The sequence below is a fragment of the Eriocheir sinensis genome, chromosome 5, assembly GCF_024679095.1.
Source record: "Eriocheir sinensis breed Jianghai 21 chromosome 5, ASM2467909v1, whole genome shotgun sequence".
NCBI classification, from domain to species: Eukaryota; Metazoa; Arthropoda; class Malacostraca; order Decapoda; family Varunidae; genus Eriocheir; species Eriocheir sinensis.
In genome coordinates this window covers 17100489-17122674 of record NC_066513.1, presented here as the reverse complement: position 1 = coordinate 17122674, position 22186 = coordinate 17100489, and the positions used below count along the sequence as shown (strand labels likewise).

Below are 22186 nucleotides of genomic sequence, written 5' to 3'. Positions count from 1 at the left end.
TTGCTACCTCCAGACCCCGTCTCATCCATTTTGACGGTGGTGTTTTTAGTTACCGTTCATTTATTTATACGGAAATCCAGGTGGGCGAGCATGGCCGAGTCCATCGAGGGGGAGCCTGACCTGACAACATCTGACACTTGAAAACCTCACCTCCATGACCTCACCTATAAACAGGACTTAGCGACAGCTTTGATTATCTGAATTAAAAATGAGTTACTACGATCAATCCATACAGCGGCGGAAATCCAGGTGGGCGAGCCTGGCCGAGTCCATTAAGGGGGGAGCTTGATCTGACAACACCTGACTCCTGGCAAGTGTACACAACCTTGCGGCCCTAAAAATGACAGTTCAGAGGATTCACTTTTTAGGGCTGATGTCGACTCCACCAATAGGCGCACCTAACATCACCGTAGCCGATCCAGGATTCAGTACGTTTCCTAACTAGTAGAAGGTAATGTTATACTTGTATTTCGGAAAGAATCCTTATAACCAAAAACTAACTAAAATTATGAGTATTCTTTTTCTTGAACAAAACATTGAATAAACAACAGAACAGTAATATGAAAATACGTATAGCACCAAGGACCGAGGACCGAGGCTGCTCCCACGCTATTTTGCGGGTGTCAGATACCTGAAATAGCATATTTTTACTGCGCAATGCAGGTGATGTCACTTATTGTGACTTCGTGAGCTTTCATATTTATCTATTTGTGTATATTTCATGGTGGCAAAACTTACATTACCTGTTTCACTTTTTACTAGTGACCTGAATTGGTGCCTGTTTATCACAACAGAATTTCACTCAAACAAGCGAATCAGACACCACAGAAATATTACCAGTGTGTGTATGAATGAATACAAAGATAAGCACATACTTTGATTTAATTCTAGGATGTCTCGTGGATCATTAGTAAATAAAAACAAAACATCTGGATAGGCTGCTCTTTAGCCCGCTACCGACTATGGCTACCAAAAAGTCCCTCCGCCAAGTTTGTACCCCCCATTTGGTGATTGTTAGGTACGCCTATTCTACCTCCATGGTTCTTGCGATGTTGGGTTTCTGATAAAAAAGGAGAGGGGGAAGGGGGGGCAACAGTCTGGCCCCAAGGGGCTGCTCATTACGGAGCGCCACGACCCATGTCTGACCTGTTAGATCTGGGGGTGTGCCTTGCTAACCAACTAATGGGAAGCATACTCCCGAGGGTGCATCACCTCACTCACTCGCTGCCTATACTCCCGGCGGTCATCCCGAGCAAGCTCCCATTCAGCTGCCCTATCCATTTCAAGTCCTTCCCGGCGCAGCAGGATCGGCTGACTTGCCCCACCCATGAGTTACGTGGGCGTCCCCTTGACCTCCTCTACTCAGGGTTGTCTCGTCCAGAAACGACCCTGTGAGCTTGATCGACGTCTGGAAGGCGTGCCACATGCTCATATAGCCGGAGTTGGCGTTCACGGACTAAGCTGGTAACAGGCCTCATTCAGTTTCAAGGAGTAGTCGCCTACAGTTCGACACGAAGTCATTCCAGCGATACCTCATACACTTGTTTTAATTGCCTGGGAGATAGAATATGGCAGGTGGCAAGCACATATCTTTTGCCCGGCTGTATTTTTTGCAACAAGTAAATTCAAAACTCAGTCCAACTTTTAAAGTGGCGTAGCCAGGAGTTTGCACATTAGAGTTTCCATTGGGAGTGCCAGAGGTGTGTGGCCAGTGCTCTTATACATTATCGGTAGGCGCACTGGATGCCGTTGGGGAGGGAAGGATTGGGGTCTCTCACGTTTAGCCCCTCCCCCACTCGGTGGTTTTGAATTTGTCTGTCAAAAATATTAATTGGGACGAAGCTCCAGCTGATCGGAGATACTGCGTTCGCTTGACTTGTCAATCCTTGCGGGTGCGCGTCTGAGTGATAGTCAGGGCCATGCGTTCAGATGCGAGGGCGGGGAGATGTTCGAGGGAAAAAGATGGTGCCCGCGAGTTGGCGATATTGGGACTCTTTTTTTTTTTTCTGTAGTGCGCGAATTTTGGGGCTTGTTATATTAGAAAATAAATAATACATTTTACCATACATGTTAAGGCAGGTCAGTCACGTGACAAACCTGACAGACTCCCGCCCAGCTGGCAAACAGGGCGTGACCGCTTCACCCTCTCATCACGGGGATTATCATGAGGGCGCGACCCCACGACCATCGTTGACCCATCCCCTGTGCGCTGTCCTATGTCCTGTGGGTTGGCTATTGGCTCTCGTCGGGTGTGGACGTGCTTTCCCTCTCTCCTTTCCTCCCTCCTTCACCCATCCCATCATAAAGCTAACTGAATTCACACATACATAACAGTTTTTATTTACATACATACTGTTTTAATTTGTTTTGTTTTTTTTAATAGTTTGAATCTAGTTTTTACCTTTTATTTTATTATTTTAACCTTTTAATTGGAAATGGCCACTACCCTTAATTGCCGAACGAGGCTGTTCCAGTCCACGAACAGGCACAGTGACACTAGAAAACTGCCGACAACACAACAACACCGTACACACTCACGGAAGGTAAGACACGAAAAAACGTTACTCCGTCATACACAGTGCCTTCCTGATCACCACATTTATACACATAGCACTTATACCACACTCACTGACACATTCGAGGACACAAACAACAAACCCACGTCAGTCACAAACAAGCACCCATACACATGCAACAATCGTTTTCGCACGCCGTGGTTCAGTGTTTCCATCAGCACACCAACAACGACACAAAGGTACACAAACTGCACACCATCCTTATCTTGCTGCTTCTATGTGGAGACACGGGCGCTATGGTCAACCCTGGCCCTTGTTGCCCCTAGTACCCTTGCCAACTTTGTAGCAAGGCGGTGAGGTGGGGGCAGAGGGCCATCCAGTGTGATTCGTGTCGTGATAGATCCGAGCATGCTGGCTGGTACCACGTCAGCTGTATCGGGTCTTTCACACCGACTTACGCTGGATTGGTTGACAATAGCGTCTCGTGGATCTGCAGTAGATGCGGCGTACCTAATATCTCATCCTCATTCTTATCAGCTGATCCTATTCCACTATTTAATTCCTTCGACATGCTATATCAACAAAACACAGACAACCCTGGCACACAACACCTTCCCCTCTTGAACCCCAAACATTCAGCACCTCTCACTACTCATAACCCGGCTCCATTTTTCACACCCAGTCCCATCAACACCCACGGACAGGTGCGGTCCCTCCGGACGCCAGACTTGACACATCACTCACTTCTCACCACATCTACAAACACACCCAGGGCTGCCTTATCACCCTCCCCCGATCCTACCCTTTCACTTTCCCCAGTCCCTATTTCTTTTCCTTCCCTTTGTTCATCACTTCTTGTTTCACCTCCCTCCTCTACTTCTTCACCCCCTTCCGTTTCTTCTTTATCTTCACCATCCTTACCCTTCCCTTCACTTCCACTACCACCACGTCATAACCACACCCCTCCGATTACTAACAATAAACTTTCGTAGCATAAAAAATAAAATAGCCCAATTGCACCACTTAATTACCATACATAATCCTGACATAATAGTTGGGACAGAGACTTGGTTGACCCCTGACATTGACAGTAGTGAGCTTTTCCGTCCCCCCCTTTAGTATGACAGTTTTTCGTAAGGACCACCCGACAGACCTCGGCAAAGATGGCGCAAGACTTCCTTCCACCAACTGGAACAACCTGAAACACGCCATACATAACTCAATGAAAAGACACGTACCACAAAAAAAAACACTTTCTAGTAGGTACACACTTCCCTGGTTTTCCAGGGATCTACTCAGACAACACCGCAAGAAAAAAAGACTACAGACGCGCGCAGACATACATCACAACAGAATTGGACCGCCTACAAAAACCACCAAAAGACATTTGCCTAAAACATAAAAAGTAGCGGAACGCAAACACATAGCAACTTACCTCGCAGACAACGTAAGAAATAACAAACTTTTTCAAATTCTTTAAGACGAGCAATCATGACACTAACACGACTACATCACTGAGAGACAACACTAACACATTAGTAACCAGCCCACAACACAAAGCACAAATGCTCCACACAGTTCCAATCGGTGTACACACAAGAACACAACCTGACACCAAACATGCCACACAACCCCTTCCCCTCGACAGCCCCCTTGACATCACGACTAACGGAGTACAGAAATTACTGGAAGGACTTGACACTTCTAAATCCACTGGCTCCGACAACATTCCCATCTTCATCCTTAATTAAATCCTTTGCCCTCATCCTTGCCCCCATCCTTCAGGCCATAATTATTCACCCAATCCCTATCATCCACCTCATTACCCTCTGACTGGCTTTTGGCAAACATTAATCTATTGTTCAAGACAGATGACCGGACTGACCCAACCAATTATCGCCCCATCTCACTAACATCGATTAGGTTTCACAGCCTGACAGAGCGGCGGTTCGAGTCCGCTCAGACCGGATTCTTTCCGTTGACAAAGAATGTTAAGCTACTGTCCTCCCTTGAGTAAAGGGGATGGGGTGTGTGGTGTGAGGTCCTGGCAATATCCATAGATCGACTATAAAAGAGCACTTGCTCATGTCGGGAAGGTATAGATTACGAGTCCAACTCGTGATCAGGCCGTGGTGGTGAATTACACACACACACACACACACACACACACACACACATATATATATATATATATATATATATATATATATATATATATATATATATATATATATATATATATATATATATATATATATATATATATACACACACTCATAAGAATCATATATAGTATGTCTCCATTTACTACATTTGTCGTTTGCAGAGTAAAATGCAACTATAACTATAACAAATAATATAGTTCCTTTTGGGCGGATTCTGAGGATGGAGTTGGCGGGTTTTGGGCGGGTTTTATGGTGGTATCTGGCGACCCTGTCTCTCTGTCAGGCACTCGGTTAGACAAGGACCAGCCAGTAGGGTGCTAGCCTTTAGGGGAGAGTGAGTTGTGTAAATGTGAAGTCCGTGGTTACGTATTTACAGACGACGCAGTTCAAAATCTTTTATCAGTTAAGAAGCTTTTGGCTTCAGTAGTAGGTATACCTATGTTTGTGTGTGAAAGTGTGCACGAACTTGTTGGAATAGATATGCGTATTGAGAGTGGAAAGGTTGGGCTCTTTCCGTCACCCCAGCCCCGTTGTTGAGCCTCCACTTGAAGGATTGGGCATCTCTCTACCGCCTGGGTGGTTGCGTGGCATGCACCGCCTTCCTCTCTTGGGGTATATCCCCAACGAAATACCGAAAAAAAATAGATATGCGTGTAAATATAAATCCCTGTGTCTGAAAGAAATAAACAGACTATCAACAAGAGATGTATTTCCTTATAAATGTCATCAATGTTTACTTGCGTCCTTTTAGTGTTTAACGTGCCCGGTGAAGTGGTTGAAACACGTTGTCTCCCGCACTCCTGACGTGCTGCCGCGGTAGTTTGGGAAAGCAGTGATGCAAATGGGATGGTAAGGACTCTGCTATTTTTGTAAAACGTATGGGACTGTTCTGTCTTTTGTTGGGGCAGCGCTTGGCGGCCTTTTTTCTGCTTTGTTTTAGTGCCCTTGTGCTGTCTCCCTTGCTGTGAAAAAAAAATACTCTCGTACTAGAAGCGGAGTGTGACCAGCCATGTATTGTTTATCGATCCCTGATGATCCCGGCAGTTAGTTTTTTTTCACTTTTTCTTAATTTTATATTGATCTAAACTTTAAACGATATAATAATAATAATAATAATAATAATAATAATAATAATAATAATAATAGTAATAATAATTTTATTTCGCCATCGGCATATACAATGAACAAGACAAGTAAACGAGCGAGAACGAAATCGAGATACATATACACTTAAATAGATGACAGCCTTATGATTATATATGCGTGTGCACGGCACACTTACGCACAATCTACACGTACAGAAGGCCCAGCCACTCCCGCCGCATAGATCCACATACATAGGCCGAGCTCTGTCTGACGAAGGTGGTGATGGAGTTCCCAGATTGTTCCACTCTACTCCTCATACTGTACGCGGCGTGGCGACGCAGCACAGCACAGCATGTGTTGCAACAATTATGAAGAGGTTAATCTGATTGATTTATATCCATATATTGTGCGTGTAAAGGAAAAAAGCCATAATTACAAAATTCTTCAGATGATTGTGATAGTTTTCCTTGTTTTATTTTTAATTTAAATATATAAAGGATATTTTTGTACTTGCACATATGTCATGGAATTGATGATTTCTTGCTTCTTACCTACTCAAACTTAAGTTATCTTTAGATTGTGCTGAGTAATAGGAGTGTCCCCTGCCCTACCATCCCACCTCACTGACCGAACCATTACCACAGGTAAGGAAGGTCCGGACGATTTAGAAACGTGTTAAATCACATACTGCTGAAAACTGGAAATACCTACGTGTATTTTTTTTTTTTTTTTTTTTTTTTTGCAGCTAAAGAAACAGCTCAAGGGCAACAAAAAAAGGTGTAAAAAAAAAGCTCGCTAATTGCTGTTCCTGCAGAGACAAAAGTTATGATCGGTCAAAAGAGAGGTCAATTTCGGGAGGAGAGGTGTCTTGATACACTTCTCTTGAAAGAATTCAAGTCGAAGGCAGGAGGAAATATAGACAAAGGAAGGCTGTTCCAGAGTTTACCAGCGTGAGGGATGAAAGAACGAAGATACTGGTTAACTCTTGTATAAGGAGTTTGGACAGTATAGGGATGAGCATGAGTAGAAAGTCGTGTACAGCGGGGCCGCGGGAGGGGGGGAGGCATGCAGTTAGCAAGTTCAGAAGAGCAGTCACCATGAAAATATCGATAGAAGATAGAAAGCGAGGCAACATGGCGGCGGAGTTTAAGAGGTAGAAGACTTTCAGTATGAGGAGGAGAGCTGATGAGACGAAGAGCCTTGGACTCCACTCTGTCCAGGAGAGCTGTGTGAGTGGAGCCCCCCCACACATGAGATGCATACTCCATGCGAGGGCGGACAAGGCCCCTGTAAATGGATAGCAACTGTGCGGGGGAGAAGAACTGGCGGAGATGGTACAGAACGCCCGGCCTCGAGGAAGCTGATTTAGTAATAGAAGAGATATGAAGTTTCCAGTTGAGATTTTGAGTTAAGGATGGACCAATGCTGAAGAAGATAAAAGCTGAGTGTTGTCAAAGAATAGGAGATAGTTGTTTGGAAGATTGTGTCGAGTGGATAGGTGGAGAAACTGTGTTTTTGAGGCGTTGAAGGACACCAGGTTCTTCCCCAATCGGAAATAATAGTAAGGTCTGAGGCTAAGCGTTCTGCTGCCTCCAGCCTGGAATCGTTTAGTTCTTGTTGGGTGGGTTTTCTATTAAAAGAAATTGAGTAATGCAGAGTAGAGTCATCGGCGTAAGAATGGATAGGACAGTTCGTTTTGAAAAGATCATCGATGAACAACAGAAAGAGAGTGGGAGATAGGACAGAACCCTGCGGGACACCACTCTTAATAGGTTTAGGGGAAGAACAGTGACCGTCTGCCACAGCAGAAATAGAACGATCAGAAAGGAAACTGAAGATAAAGAGAGAAGGATAGAAACCGTAGGAGGGTAGTTTGGAAAGCAAAGATTTGTGCAGACCCTATCAAAGGCTTTTGATATGTCCAGCGCAATAGCAAAGGTTTCACCGAAACGGCCGAGAGAGGATGACCAAGAGTCAGTTAGGAAGGCAAGGAGATAACCAGTAGAACGCCCCTTGCGGAACCCATACTGGCGATCAGATAGAAGGTCAGAAGTGGAAAGGGGCTTTTGAATCTTCCGGTTAAGGATTGATTCAAATGCTTTAGATAGACAAGAAACTAAAGCTATAGGTCGGTAGTTTGAGGAATTGGTACGGTCACCCTTCTTAGGCACAGGCTGTATGAATGCATACTTCCAGCAGGAAGGAAAGGTAGATGTTGATAGGCAGAGGCGAAAGAGTTTGACCAGGCAGAGTGTCAGCACGGAAGCACAGTTTTTAAGGACATTAGGAGTCACTCCATCATGTCCACAAGCCTTCAGAGGAATGAAGCCAGAGAGAGCATAGAAAACATCATTCTTAAAAATCTTAATAACAGGCATAAAGTAGTCAGAGGAGGGATGAGTAGGAGGTATATGCCGAGAATAGTCCAGAGTGGAGTTTTTAGAGAATGTTTGAGAGAAGAGTTCAACCTTAGAGATAGATGAGACGGCGGTGTTGCCTTCAGGACTAAGGAGAGGAGGGAAAGATAAAGAAGTGCAAAAGGATGCTGGAAAACTTTGAGATCAACAAAATTACACTGCTGCTCAAATTTTTTCTAAAAATATAATTCTAAAAAGTCGCCGAATCATCACCGCTTTCACTACTCAGCAAATGTAATCCAGCGAGGAAAGTTAGCATGTCAGAATGAGCTGTTCTGTGCTGACAGTGGTGGCTGCCCTGTGCCTGGCAGGCCGCCTTTCCGTGGGCGCGGGTCAGGCCCACGGGCAGGGGGAGGCAAACTGGTCTGTGGCGGCCGAGGTGTCACCCTCGTCAGGAACTGCCGCGGAAGCACCCGGGCATTCTGCTGACAGTGACGGGAGGCAAGGCACGTCACAAGTGGTCGCCACAGAAAGGGCCGACACGACTCACCTCGCCTGGGATACTACAACGGCTGCCTCCCGAGGCGTTGCGCCTCACACCTCTGAAAGCCTCGTCTTCGAGGGTGACGGGCAAGAAGAGGTGGTCACTACGCCTCCAGAAGACATTGTCCCCTCACCTCCAGAAGACAGCTTCACCACGTCGCAGGAAAACATCCTCACTACCACCCAAGAGAACGTCCCCGCCACGCGCGAGTTCGGCGATATCCTCGTGATGACGCCAGTTCTCGAGGACGGACGGGTCCCGACGAGTGACCAACAGCTGGTAATCTGTGCCTGTCCTCTTCCGACCAACGAAGGCTGCCGACGCTTCCTTTCCAGCCTCGACATCGATGGAAAAGATGATAAATATTGCGACATCAAGGTAAGGAAACTTTTTACCATTCCTTGGCACACAATATCATGAAAAAGTTTGTCTGTCCCGATGGAATCCTTTCAGATCATAGTTTTGGGTTATTGCAGTATGACATAACATGTAAACAACGTATACGAGTAACCTACATGCATATTTTTCTCCGTTCATTTCCACCAGAAACCCGTGAGTGCCCTGAGAATTGCAGTGCACAACGTTACGTGCGAAAAGAAGGACCACCGCTTAATGAACTTCAGCGAGGGACAGTTCTTTTTCAGGGATGGCGGCGACCTCGTCCTGCGCAACGCAAGGGACTGGGAAGGCCTCCGCGTCAACGATTACTGCGCCGACCCACGCAAGGACAAGCGTGGGAATATAAAGTGGACCATAAAGGTGTGTGTGCCCCCGCCCTCGGTGCCCCGCTGCTGCCCCTCTGGCCAGGCGTTGAAGAATGGGAAGTGTGAGGCTGCCAACGCGCCCGCCATTCTCGAACCGCCCATGTCAGTAGGACAGTACGAACCAGCCATTAAATGGCCGATCATAAAGAACCATTACAACCCTTTGACGTGCACCTCAGACACTTTCATTGCAGTACCGCTGGTTCCCAATGAATCATACTTGCTAGCAGTTCCAACCGGATTGATACACCTTTGGCATCCCAGTAACTGCCATGATATAAACCACTATACATATCCCCCCGACCTCTGTGTTGACGGGTACATGAACGCGTCAGAGTCGGTGCGTTACACAGCCAACTTCTGTTACACACATCCAGAAGAGATGTGTCATACCCCGTCAGCATGGGCGAAGATCCAAGAAATACTGCCTTCCGCGTGCTATGTCATCTCGTTTCTGTTTCTGATGTTAACGGTGGGGTGTTACTGCATGGTGCCGGAGCTGCTGCAGGGCGGAGGCTGGTACCAAATGTTCCACGTGCTGTCCCTCATGTTAGCATACGCGTCCATGATTGCACAGGAACTACTAAGCGAAGATTGGTCATCATCTACCTGCTTGGCCATGGGTGAGTTAGTTGGAAATGTATAACAATTTAATCCGTACTCCATCTCTGGACATTTTCCCCTTCCTTATTTATCTTTGACCAGTTCTTAAACAACCAATCCCGAACCAAATAATTACTTAAACTAGATGATCAGTACCCCAAAATCAGTAACAAATAGTGCCTGTGTTTTATTATCATAACAGGGCTGTCGCATACATCCAGGAGGCAAATGTCCACAGGGGAAATTATCTAAAAAAGGAATATGTGCAGGGGGAAAATGTCCTGAGGGATATAATGACCAGTGTTGCGGTCAGAAGGTCAACAGGTCGAAGGGTCGGCAGAGCAATGTATACGCCCGTGTGTGGACTATGACGTCACTCTCTATCACTCCCTCTTGTTGCCTTCTCGGCATGTGCCACAATGGACAAACCACTTGGCGGGCTTCATATTGGGTTGGGAATACGTGAGGTATGTGTGTAGTGGCTCGAGACTCCAAAAGCCTTAAGCTGTCGGGTACCCTTTAGCTCAGCGCTAGGGTGTCCGCCTCCCATATCGGGGGCCACAGGTCCAAAATCCCGGGCGGATTGTTGGGAAAAATATTTATTGTTCCAAATAGATCAATTTTTCATATGCTTGGAGTTATTGAAATACCCCCTCCCCCCTCCCAACACACTCAGTCACACAAAACACTGGTGGCAGCAGTGGGATTCCAGCTCACGCCTCCGAAGAGCCACATCTCGAGCCACAATGTGTGCGTGCATACACATATCTAACCCTCTCCCAAACCAAGACAAGTGTTTGGTTCATCATTGTATCTGTTCTAGCACTGACCCTCACACATGTCGACCGTCAAGCCCGCTACACCGGCCTCAATCAGATAACTACACTGTGTATACATGTGTGCATGCATGGCAGTATGAATGATCAAGAGCAAGTTATGTCAAAGTAGTTAGAGGTATGACATTATTATACTCGTGTCCTCAGGATGAATTTCATCTTCTTTTCGCTTCATTTTTAGGCATTGTTCTTCAGTTCGGGTTCCTCGCCACGTTCTTTTGGCTCAACGTGCTGTGCTTTGAGGTTTGGAGGAAGATAAGGTGAGGCTCTTGGACCTGTTACCTGCTCGTTTGCAGCTTACTTCAGGCACAGCACTACTGTGTGGTGTAGCTGGCACTGAAAACTGGAATCTGCTTTTAAATAGACATACAGTAAACCCTCAGTACAACAGAATAACTGGGGGGAAACTTAGTCCGTTAGTCTAAACACTTTCCCGAAACTCACGAACACGTGGCTATTTCCCATTACATTTACGTCCTGGATTGATGCATAAGACTTTGTGGTGTAAATACTTTTTTCATTTGAATGATAACCTCAAGGAGGAAAATATTTCATCAAGTGGGCTGGAAAAGACTACTGTAACCGAGAGATGGAAGATCAGATAGAGGAAGAACGGCGAGATGGCTAGCAGACGCTGATGCAGTTACCGGGCGCGGTTGGGTACTAAAACTATTCTCGGTCGGTCCCAGTGGATTTCTGACCCTCTGACCTTGTCCGTTAAATCCAAAATCCGAAGGTTTACTGTATAATTGAATACATACATAAATGAAGAAATAGTTTAATTAACAGACAGACAGGCAGATAGATAGATAGAGGTAAATAGATAGACTTATATAGACTGACAGGTGGGTATGGGACAAAGTTGCCACGATGTAGCCTAGTTATATATATTGTCCGTGTGGAACACCTGTGGCTCTAGTACAGTCCCGAGACACACATGAGCTTTTCTGGAGAGGAGAGTGCTCATACGAGCATATATATATATATATATATATATATATATATATATATATATATATATATATATATATATATATATATATATATATATATATATATATATATATATATATATATATATATATATATATATATATATATATTACGTGGTTACTTTTCCAGGAGTCTTAACAACCGCCTCAAAAAGGCAACCACCGTTCCCATCTGGGTCTACCTGCTCTATGCCTTCGGTGTACCTGCTGCTATCGGGTAAGATTTATGTTTATCTTGTGTACCTAATCATCATAATACAGGAAGTAAGCTGCGCTCATTGAGTTCTGTGTCTGAGTCTCAATCCAGCAAGCTTAGCTATAAACTTAACTCATTTCAGTCTTGAAATTGAACATATTAGTAATTAACATTTTTCCCAGGCTGTTGCACTGTTAATTGAATCTATTGAGAAATTTGTACTTCTATATATCTTTCATGGATCTTTTTATTTTTCAGCTTCATATATCACCTATTTTCTTCAAAAATAGGTATATTGCTTTCCCTTGGAATACTGAAGGATGAATACAACTATTAAGCTGCTCTGATTTGTTCAAATGGAAATGCTTGATTCTTTTCTTAGTCGCTTCCTACTATATGGGAGTATGGGTGATTCCACGGGTAGTCTTGCATTTTCTTCTCCTGGGGTTGCTCATTTAGCAATAGAAAGTACCCTTTTGTGAAGTTGCTGTGATTTGATCTGTCTGAAATTCTTGTATATTCTTTAGGTTCATAAGATTTTTCTCATTGTAGACTTCTCAAGGTCTCTACTGTTAATCTTACATTTTTTTGTGATAATATCTATCTATCTATCTATCTATCTATCTATCTATCTATCTATCTATCTATCTATCTATCTATCTATATATATATATATATATATATATATATATATATATATATATATATATATATATATATATATATATATATATATATATTATATATAGATATATATATATATATATATATATATATATAGATAGATATAGATATTTATATATATATAGAGAGAGAGAGAGAGAGAGAGAGAGAGAGAGAGAGAAATGGATGGGTAGATAGGTAGATTGATAGATTTTTGTCGCCTTTCCATCACTGTTCGGTACACATTGAGCATCCCTCCACTGTTCCGCAGGGTCCTGACGGTGTGCATGTGGCTCTTTGCTCCTGACGGCGTGCCGGGGTTGGTGAAGCCAAGTATTGTTGTTACTCGGTGTTTCTTTGATGGTAAGAGACCTCTGCTTGTTGTTAAACACACACACACACACACACACACACACACACACACACACACACACACAGGAAAGGGATGGTTTGGCTAATGGAATTTACTTAGTTCTACATAAAGCATTCGACAAGGTGCCAAACAAGAGACTACTGTGGACGATGGAGCACTGTGCAGGACTGAGAGGAGGACTTTTGAAATGGATGAGGGACTTTTTGGAAAATAGGGAAATGAGGACTGTTACCCATTTTTTAAGGTGTCATATTTAAGTGGTTTGTGTCAAGTGTTAAGTTCAGGTGGTCAGGGATGTGAGGTCCTCGTGGGGGAAAGTGATCAGTGGAGTCCCACAGGGGTCGGTACTGGCGCCGGTCACGTTTGCAATCTACATCAACGACATGGCGGAAGGAGTGAACAGTTATGTGAGTTTGTTTGCTGATGATGCTAAGTTGCTGAGGAAGATTGGAAGTGAAGAGGATTGACAAGCACTGCAACAGAAGCTGAAAACGATATGGGAATGGAGTTGTAGATGGGAAATAAAATCTAATATCAGAAAGCGCAGTGTGACGGAAATTAGAAAAAAAAGTGAAGAAATAATTTTACGAATCATACATTGGGAAATAAAAGCATTAAGAAACCATCAATGGAAAAGGACCTGGGAGTAGCTGTGTCGAATAATCTGTCGCCAGAGAAACACATGAATAGAATTGTAGGTGAGACATGCAACCTGGTGACAAAAATTAAAGTTGCCTTTCAATATTTAGATGAGAAAATGATGAAAAAACTTATTGTAACCATGATACGTCCAAGACTGGAATACACAGCAGTAGGATGGTCACCGAGTACAAAGTCAAATACAGGGAAAGTAGAGAGGGTTCAGAGGGCAGCTACAAAGCTGGTTCCAAGACTAAGAGATTTAACATATGAAGAAAGACTCAAGCGGATGAACCTACCGACACTGGAACAGAGGAGGGAGAGAGGAGATCTGATTGCGGCATACAGGGTGATGAGTGGGATGGAGAAAGTGGAAAAAGAAGATCTAATACTGTGGGATAGAAGAGAATCAAGAGGTCATGGAAGAAAAATAAAAAACAAAAGCCTATAGAAGAGACATAAAGAAGAACAGCTTTCCACAAAGAGTGATGAAAGCGTGGAACAGCCTGGAAAGAGATGTGGTCCATGCAACGACGATTCATGAATTTAAGGCCAAGTTGAACTATAGTAGATAAGGAGACGGGACGGTACGAGCATAGCACCTTGCCCGTAAACCATAACTAGGGAAACACACGCATGAGATGTCGCAGCGATAACATGTCTCTTCGTGGCTTCACAGCTTTCCACTCTAAACAAGGAACTGAGCAGAGTATGGGGTAGATGGGAGGTGGGCTGCAGTTAAGGGGGTTCTATCTTGTCCCCAATCAGGCTCGTGTTTGTTATTGCCGTTATTGTAGCTCTCATTGCTCCCTGTTTATGCTGCAACAGTGATGTGCATACATGTACTGCCTCACGGACTTCATACTTCAAAACAGTGAAGCTCAATATTAAAGTTGTACTGTAATTATTTTATACAAGATAGTGTATATGTGCATGTAGTGCTCACTAATTTTTATTACGTTTTCAGATAAGCTCTCACTTTTTTTATATTTCTATGGCCCCATCGCCTTCTTATTTGTCTGCAACATTGCTTTCATCACCCACACGTTCTGGATGTATAGGACGTTTGAACAAAATTCCTTCGTCCTCAAGAAAAACAGCGCTGAGAACACAGCCTCTGCTAAGAAGACCACAGAGCAAACCCACCGAAAACGAGACGCTGTGTCTGAGTGAGTCCTCATCCTCCTCGTGTTGCCCACATTGATTGCGAGTAAAGAACTGTTTACAGGAATGAGTGCGTGTCTCCATCCAGAAATTTCATTGGACTGATATCAATAAAGTATTGCTGCACGCACTACATAAATTAAGATAAAGAAGTAGTGTATGATTATTATCTCTCTCTCTCTCTCTCTCTCTCTCTCTCTCTCTCTCTCTCTCTCTCTCTCTCTCTCTCTCTCTCTCTCTCTCTCTCTCTCTCTCTCTCTCTCTCTCTCTCTCTCTCTCTCTCTATATATATATATATATATATATATATATATATATATATATATATATATATATATATATATATATATATATATATATATATATATATATATATATATATATATATATATATATATATATATATATATATATATATATATATATATATATATATATATATATATATATATATATATATATATATATATATATATATATATATATATATATATATATATATATATATATATATATATATATATATATATATATATATATATATATATATATAGTGCCTGTTTGATTTGATCATAAATTAACTCCATGTAACTCTGCAGCTTCAAGCAACAGTTCTCTCTGCTCGTCCTCATGTCGTCCTGCTGGGTTACTGAAGTGTTGTCTTGGCTGATTCCGCCACCTGAGCTGTGGTACGTATAGTGGATATTTATGTATTCAAAGAAATTGGAATTCTTAAAAGAATACAGCATGTAATTTTCTTTCTTCTAACTGAAATTAAATGAAAAATATTCCATCCACAGGAGAGTGACGGATTTGCTCAACTCGCTTCAAGGCTTCTTCGTATTTTTTATCTTCGTCGCCAGATATAGATGTAAACGGAACCGCTTGAAGAAAAAGTTTCCGTTGTGCTTCAAGATGGCTTGACGGCTTGTAAAGTTGCCTGCCAGCGCTGCTGTGAAAACTGATGTGACGAATGTAGATGAAACCTCGTAGCATCCAAGGCCTCTCCATAACAAAATTGTCATACAATTGAATTTTGCACTTTCAAGGGCATTGATGTTTCCACCAATCACTTAGTAATCTTAAAGCAATTTACATATAATCATTACTATTCAGTCAATCGACATACGATGATAGTTTACTAAAGTGATTTTGATCTTTAAATACCAAATATCTATATATGATCCTCTTTAATGGGGTCCTTCACTGAGCTTGACCTGCCATCTGGTGGCCCTAGTGGAACTACAAAAAAATTCTGCATGCGGCGTACGTCCAAATAATTTTTCTTACTAGTTTTTCACTAGTATTTAGAAATTACATATTTTTCTCATATCTACAGTATAGAGAACTTACTGGAAGTATTTAAGAAATCGAAAATTAAAATATATACTTTTCCCAACATAAACAATCGTCACATGCTGTATTTTTTTTTTTTTTTACAGCTAAGGAGACAGTTCAAGGGCGTAAAGAAAAAAAAAGAAAAAGCCCGCTACTTAATGCTCCTAAATAGAGGTCAAATGAGTGTCCAAAAAGAGAGGTCAATTTCGTGAGGAGAGGTGTCCTGATACCCTCCTCTTGAAAGAGTTCAAGTCGTAGGCAGGAGGAAATACAGATGAAGGAAGATTGTTCCAGAGTTTACCAGCGTGAGGGATGAAAGAGTGAAGATGCTGGTTGACTCTTGCATAAGGGGTTTGGACAGTATAGGGATGAGCATGAGTAGAAAGTCGTGTGCAGCGGGGCCGCGGGAGGGGGGGAGGCATGCAGTTAGCAAGTTCAGAAGAGCAGTCACCATGAAAATATCGACAGAAGATAGAAAGAGAGGCAACATGGCGGCGGAATTTGAGAGGTAGAAGACTATCAGTATGAGGAGGAGAGCTGATGAGACGAAGAGCCTTGGACTCCACTCTGTCAAGGAGAGCTGTGTGAGTGGACACCCCCCACACACATGAGATGCATACTCCATACGAGGTGCGGACAAGGCCCCTGTAAATGGATAGCAACTGTGCGGGGGAGAAGAACTGGCGGAGACGGTACAGAACGCCCAGCCTCGAGGAAGATGATTTAGTAAGAGATGAGATATGATGTTTCCAGGTGAGATTTTGAGTTAAGGATAGACCGAGGATGTTTAGTGTTGAAGAAGGTGATAGCTGAGTGTTGTCAAAGAATAGGGGATAGTTGTTTGGAAGATTGTGTCGAGTGGATAGATGGAGAAACTGTGTTTTTGAGGCGTTGAAGTACAACAGGTTCTTCTTGCCCGAATCGGAAATAATAGTAAGGGTATGAGGCTAAGCGTTCTGTTGCCTTTAGCCTTAAATCGTTAAGTTCCTGTAGGGCGGGCCTTCTATTAAAAGAAGTTGAGTAACGCAGAGTGGAGTCATCGGCGTAAGAATGGATAGGACAGTTCGTTTTGGAAAGAAGATCATCAATGAACAACAGAAAGAGAGTCGGAGATAGGACAGAACCCTGTGGGACACCACTGTTAATAGGTTTAGGGGAGGAACAGTGACCGTCTACCACAGCAGAAATAGAACGGTCAAAAAGGAAACTGGAGATAAAGGTACAGAGAGAAGGATAGAAACCGTAGGAGGGTAGTTTGGAAAGCAAAGATTTGTGCCAGACCCTATCAAAAGCTTTTGATATGTCCAATGCAATAGCAAAGGTTTCAGCGAAACGGCTAAGAGAGGATGACCAAGGGTCAGTTAGGAAGGCAAGGAGATCACCAGTAGAACGCCCCTTGCTGAACCCATACTGGCGATTAGATAGAAGTTCAGAAGTGGAAAGGTGCTTTTGAATCTGCCGGCTAAGGATTGATTCAAAAGCTTTAGATAGACAAGAAAGTAAAGCTATAGGACGGTAGTTTGAGGGATTGGAACGGTCACCCTTCTTAGGCACAGGCTGTATGAAGGCATATTTCCAGCAGGAAGGAAAGGTAGATGTTGTTGACAGGCAGAGGCGAAAAAGTTTGACCAGGCAGGGTGACAGCACGGAGGCACAGTTTTTAAGGACAATAGGAGGCACTCCATCAGGTCCATTAGCCTTCTGAGGATTGAGGTCAGAGAGGGCATAGAAAACATCATTTTGAAGAATCTTAATAACAGGCATAAAAGAGTCAGAGGGGGGATGAGTAGGAGGAATATGCCCAGAATCGTCCAGAGTAGAGTTTTTAGAAAAAGTTTGAGAGAAGAGTTCAGCCTTAGAGACATATGAGACGGCAGTGTTGCCGTCAGGACTGAGGAGTGGAGGGAAAGATGAAGAAGTGAAGATGGAGGAGATGTTTTTGGCTAGATGCCAGAAGTCACGGGAAGAGTTAGAGAAAGCAAGGTTTTGGCATTTTCTATTAATGAAAGAGTTTTATGTTAGTCGGAGAATAGATTTGGCACGATTCCGGGCAGAAATGTAAAGTTCATAGTTCGCATTAGTTCGAAGGCTCTGGTACCTTTTGTGAGCTGCCTCTCTATCATTGACAGCACAAGAACAAGCGTGATTAAACCAAGGCTTTTTAGCGCGAGGAGTAGAGAAAGTACGTGGAATGTATGCCTCCATTCCAGAGACAATCACCTCTGTGATGCGCTGAGCACACACAGAGGGGTCTCTATCCTGGAAGCAATAATCATTCCACGGGAAATCGGAAAAGTACATCCTCAGGTCGTCCCACCGAGCTGAAGCAAAATGCCAGTAGCATCGCCTCTTCGGTGGGTCCAGAGGGTGTACAGGAGCGATAGGAGAGGATACAGAAATAAGATTGTGATCGGAGGAGCCCAACGGAGAGAACAGTTTGACTGAATAAGCAGAAGGGTTTGAGGTAAGGAAGAGGTCTAGAATGTTGGGCCGGTCTCCAAGACGGTCGGGAATACGTGTAGGGTGCTGGACCAACTGCTCTAGATCGTTAAGGATAGAAAAGTTGTAGGCTTGTTCACCAGGCTGGTCAGTGAAAGAGGATGAAAGCCAAAGCTGATGGTGAACATTGAAATCTCCTAGGATGGAGATTTCAGCGAAGGGAGAGTGGGTCAAGATGTGCTCCACTTTAGAGTTCAAGTAGTCAAAGAATTTTACATAGTTAGTAGAGTTAGGTGAGAAATAAACAGCACAGATGTATTTAGTAATAGAATGACAATGAAGTCTTAGCCAGATGGTGGAAAATTCTCAAGAATCAAGGTTGTGGGCACGAGAGCAAGTGATGTCATTGCGCACGTAGGCGCAACATCCAGCTTTGGATTGAAATGTAGGATAGATATAGTAGGAGGGAACAGAGTAGAGATTGCTCTCAGTAGCCTCAGAAACCTGTGTTTCGGTGAGGAAGAAGTTCTTTTAAAGCTCCATATCGTGAATGTAATATTATAAGATGCTTAAGATGTATGTATTATGATTTAAATTAGATATATGAAATAAGTTTATATACTTGCTGCCGGCAGCGTACTATATGTTTTACAGCAGTGTAAACAACCTCCCGCGCCCTAATAAGGTATATTCCTTTTTTGCAGGTGTCACTAGCGATAGGGTCACGGGGCCCACGAAGCTTGAGCTATTCTTTCAATTATTGTAAATTACCTGTGTTTCTCTGGGACTTTTAACATTTACACTTCAATACAATAAGTGACATTATTGTTAATAAAAATGTAGCTGATCATTCTCGTTGTTTTATTTATTTGTAAACGAGAGAAAATAAATGCTGTGTGGAAGCTCATCCTCATCAATAATCGTTCTTGCATCAAAGCCCTGCGAAATCAAGCAGAAATGTGCTCTTTATTTATTTTTTTATTTTCTATTTCTTACAATATTTGCTGAGTACCTGCCGCGGGTGTATCAGTGTCGCCTTCGGCGAAATTTATCAAAAACATTAGGCGTCAGGCATCTCAAAAAATGTCCGTGTGCGACATTGGCTTACGTCCAATAGTCTTTACCTCTACCCACAACTTAAACGCCATCACCTTTAACCTGCCCACGCTCCTGGTAATGGCAGGCATACATCCAAGGTCTTCGTCCATCTCACACAACAAGCAGCAGTTAGATGAGGGCGGAGTATAATATGCTGGAAGCGGAACCCGGTGACCTCAGTGTGCAGTGCTGACCTGCCTGATGGGCGAGCCTCCCATAACCCAGTTAGCCAGTGGGGTACCTCTTTGACCGACTGGTAAAGGAGTGGCTCTCCCGTTACGCTGGTCGCGGGTTCGATCCCCGGCGCCGGCAAACCTTTCCTTGTCTGGATTAATTTCTCGTGTGTTTCGTTACACGCAGTGGCCGTGTGGGAGTGTTGTAAAGAGAAAAATTCTGGCATTTCACTGGTGGCAAGGCGGTGGCATCCTCTCTTATGGTTCTGTTGTGTCACCCCGAGAGGGTAACGGGTAGAGTGATGGCCCATGCTCTCCGAAGTTCATAGAAAACGGGAACTTAACACACAGAAATTAATCTAAATGGGAATGGGGAGACGTGTAGTGTTGACTTGCCTGATGGGCGAATTTCTCGTGTGTTTCGTTACACACAGAGGCCGTGTGTGAGTGTAGTAAAGAGTTAAAATTCTGGCATTTCACTGGTGGCAAAGCGGTGGCCATCCTCTCCTGTGGTTCTGTTGTGTCACCTCAAGAGGGTAACAGGTAGAGTGATGGCCCATGCTCTCCGAAGTTCATAGAAAATGGGAACTCAACACACAGAAATTAATCTAAATGGGAATGGGGAGACGTGTAGTGTTGACTTGCCTGATGGGCGAGCCTCCCATAACCCAGATAGCCAGTGGGGTACCTCTTTGGCCGACTGGTAAAGGAGTGGCTCTCCCGTTACGCTGGTCGCTGGTTCGATCCCCGGCCTTGTCTGGATTAATTTCTCGAGTGTTTCTTTACACGCAGAGATCGTGTTGGAGTATAGAAAAGAGAAAATTCTGGCATTTCAAGTGAGATACAAACACCTGGGGCAGGATTTGCAAAGCATTAGTGCGTAGTTATGTGCCTCAACTACAAAATTGAGATCTACAAAGCTCTCGCGGTAATAACTACGAGCTATTTGATGACGTCACGTGTTAGCGCGCGGATTCACAAAGCTTTTCGTCGTGCTGTGTGACGCTAAATTTGTTGTAGTAAACGAGGTGTAGTAAACGCTAACAATATTATCATATTTACATATAAATGCTTATAAAGTGCGTTTTTCAACTTGAAATATAAATCTGCGAGTAGGAGAAGCCCATTTCTTTATTAAATGATGAGATATACACGTACACTTTGAGAGGCATATGGTAAGTATGGGCGGTATGACAACACCGACGCCCGCCCGGGGGATTGCCAAACCTCCCTTCTCCTTCATCTTACTATACCTCTTCATCCATTCATCCATCCATCTCTAGATTTGTCCCTCCGTGGGGGAACCATGGACCTTTGTCGGGTGACAGCCCATGAGTTGGGCTGCAGATATGGCAAAACAGTCTTAGTTTTCCCTCGTTCCTCCCTTCTGTCCTTCGTTCCTGTCTGCCTCGATATCTGTCCCATATTTTTCTTTATTTATCAATTTCCTTTCCAATTTAGGATAAATAGGGTGAGAGAAACTTTTTAATGCTGCTTTATGAATGGTAAGGGCAGTGTCCCCGTTTTAGTTTTTCAATGACAAAAACACAACATGTTTTGGAGGTTTTTACGCCTCTGAACCGAAAATGTCCCCGGATTTTGTCTCAGAAATCTGGTCACCTTATTTTGAAGCAACTGCCTTACGATTGGCTGACGGTTTTGTAAACATGCTTGTGATTCGCTGCAAGGCCAGTGACGTCATCAACCAATTAGCGGCCTAGCTGCCTCTTCAATGTAAGGTTTGTTTCGTGAATCTGAAGTTAACGTCGGTCGCTAAATCAATAGTGGGTAGTTATGTTAGTTCGTAGTTAGTGAGTATCTTTATGAATCCTGCCCCTGGCTGTCCTTGTTTCGGTGGGGCGGGGGCTGCGCGATGCCTGGCGCCCAAATGTTTTTGATAAATTTCGCGAAGGCGATACTGATACATCCAAAGCAGGTAGCCTACTCAGCATATAATGTAACGTAAATGTTTTTTTTAAATATCTCATTTCTGCTTGATTTCGCAGGGCTTTCATGCAAGAACGATTTTGGATGAGGAGGCTGCCGGACGGCCTTTATATTTTTTTCTCGTTTACCAATAAATAAAACAACGAGAACGATCAGCTACATTTTTATTAACAACTGTGTCACTTATTATATTGAAGTGTAATTGTTACAAGCCCCAGAAAACACAGGTAATTTACGATAATTGAAACAATAGCTCAAGCTTCGTGGGCCGCTAGTTGACAGCTCTGGAATAC

At 43.5% G+C, this 22186-nt stretch overlaps 1 protein-coding gene across 3 annotated transcripts in view; it reads left to right on the top strand.

The window, feature by feature from the left end:
• The window catches only part of LOC126984708 (probable G-protein coupled receptor Mth-like 1), a 30725-nt gene extending 11200 nt beyond the window's left edge, over window positions 1-19525 (top strand). The window contains exons 3-9 of one of the 3 annotated variants that reach the window (XM_050838710.1): window positions 9428-10055; window positions 11053-11131; window positions 11994-12080; window positions 12994-13085; window positions 14702-14903; window positions 15498-15587; window positions 15699-19525. In XM_050838710.1, coding sequence (XP_050694667.1) covers window positions 9428-10055; window positions 11053-11131; window positions 11994-12080; window positions 12994-13085; window positions 14702-14903; window positions 15498-15587; window positions 15699-15822 — 1302 coding nt within the window. In that variant the 3' untranslated portion in view covers window positions 15823-19525. The remainder of the gene's footprint in view (window positions 1-9427; window positions 10056-11052; window positions 11132-11993; window positions 12081-12993; window positions 13086-14701; window positions 14904-15497; window positions 15588-15698) is intronic. The other 2 variants (XM_050838699.1, XM_050838688.1) reach the window with 2 other exon arrangements.
• The last annotated feature ends 2661 nt before the right edge of the window (window positions 19526-22186 follow it).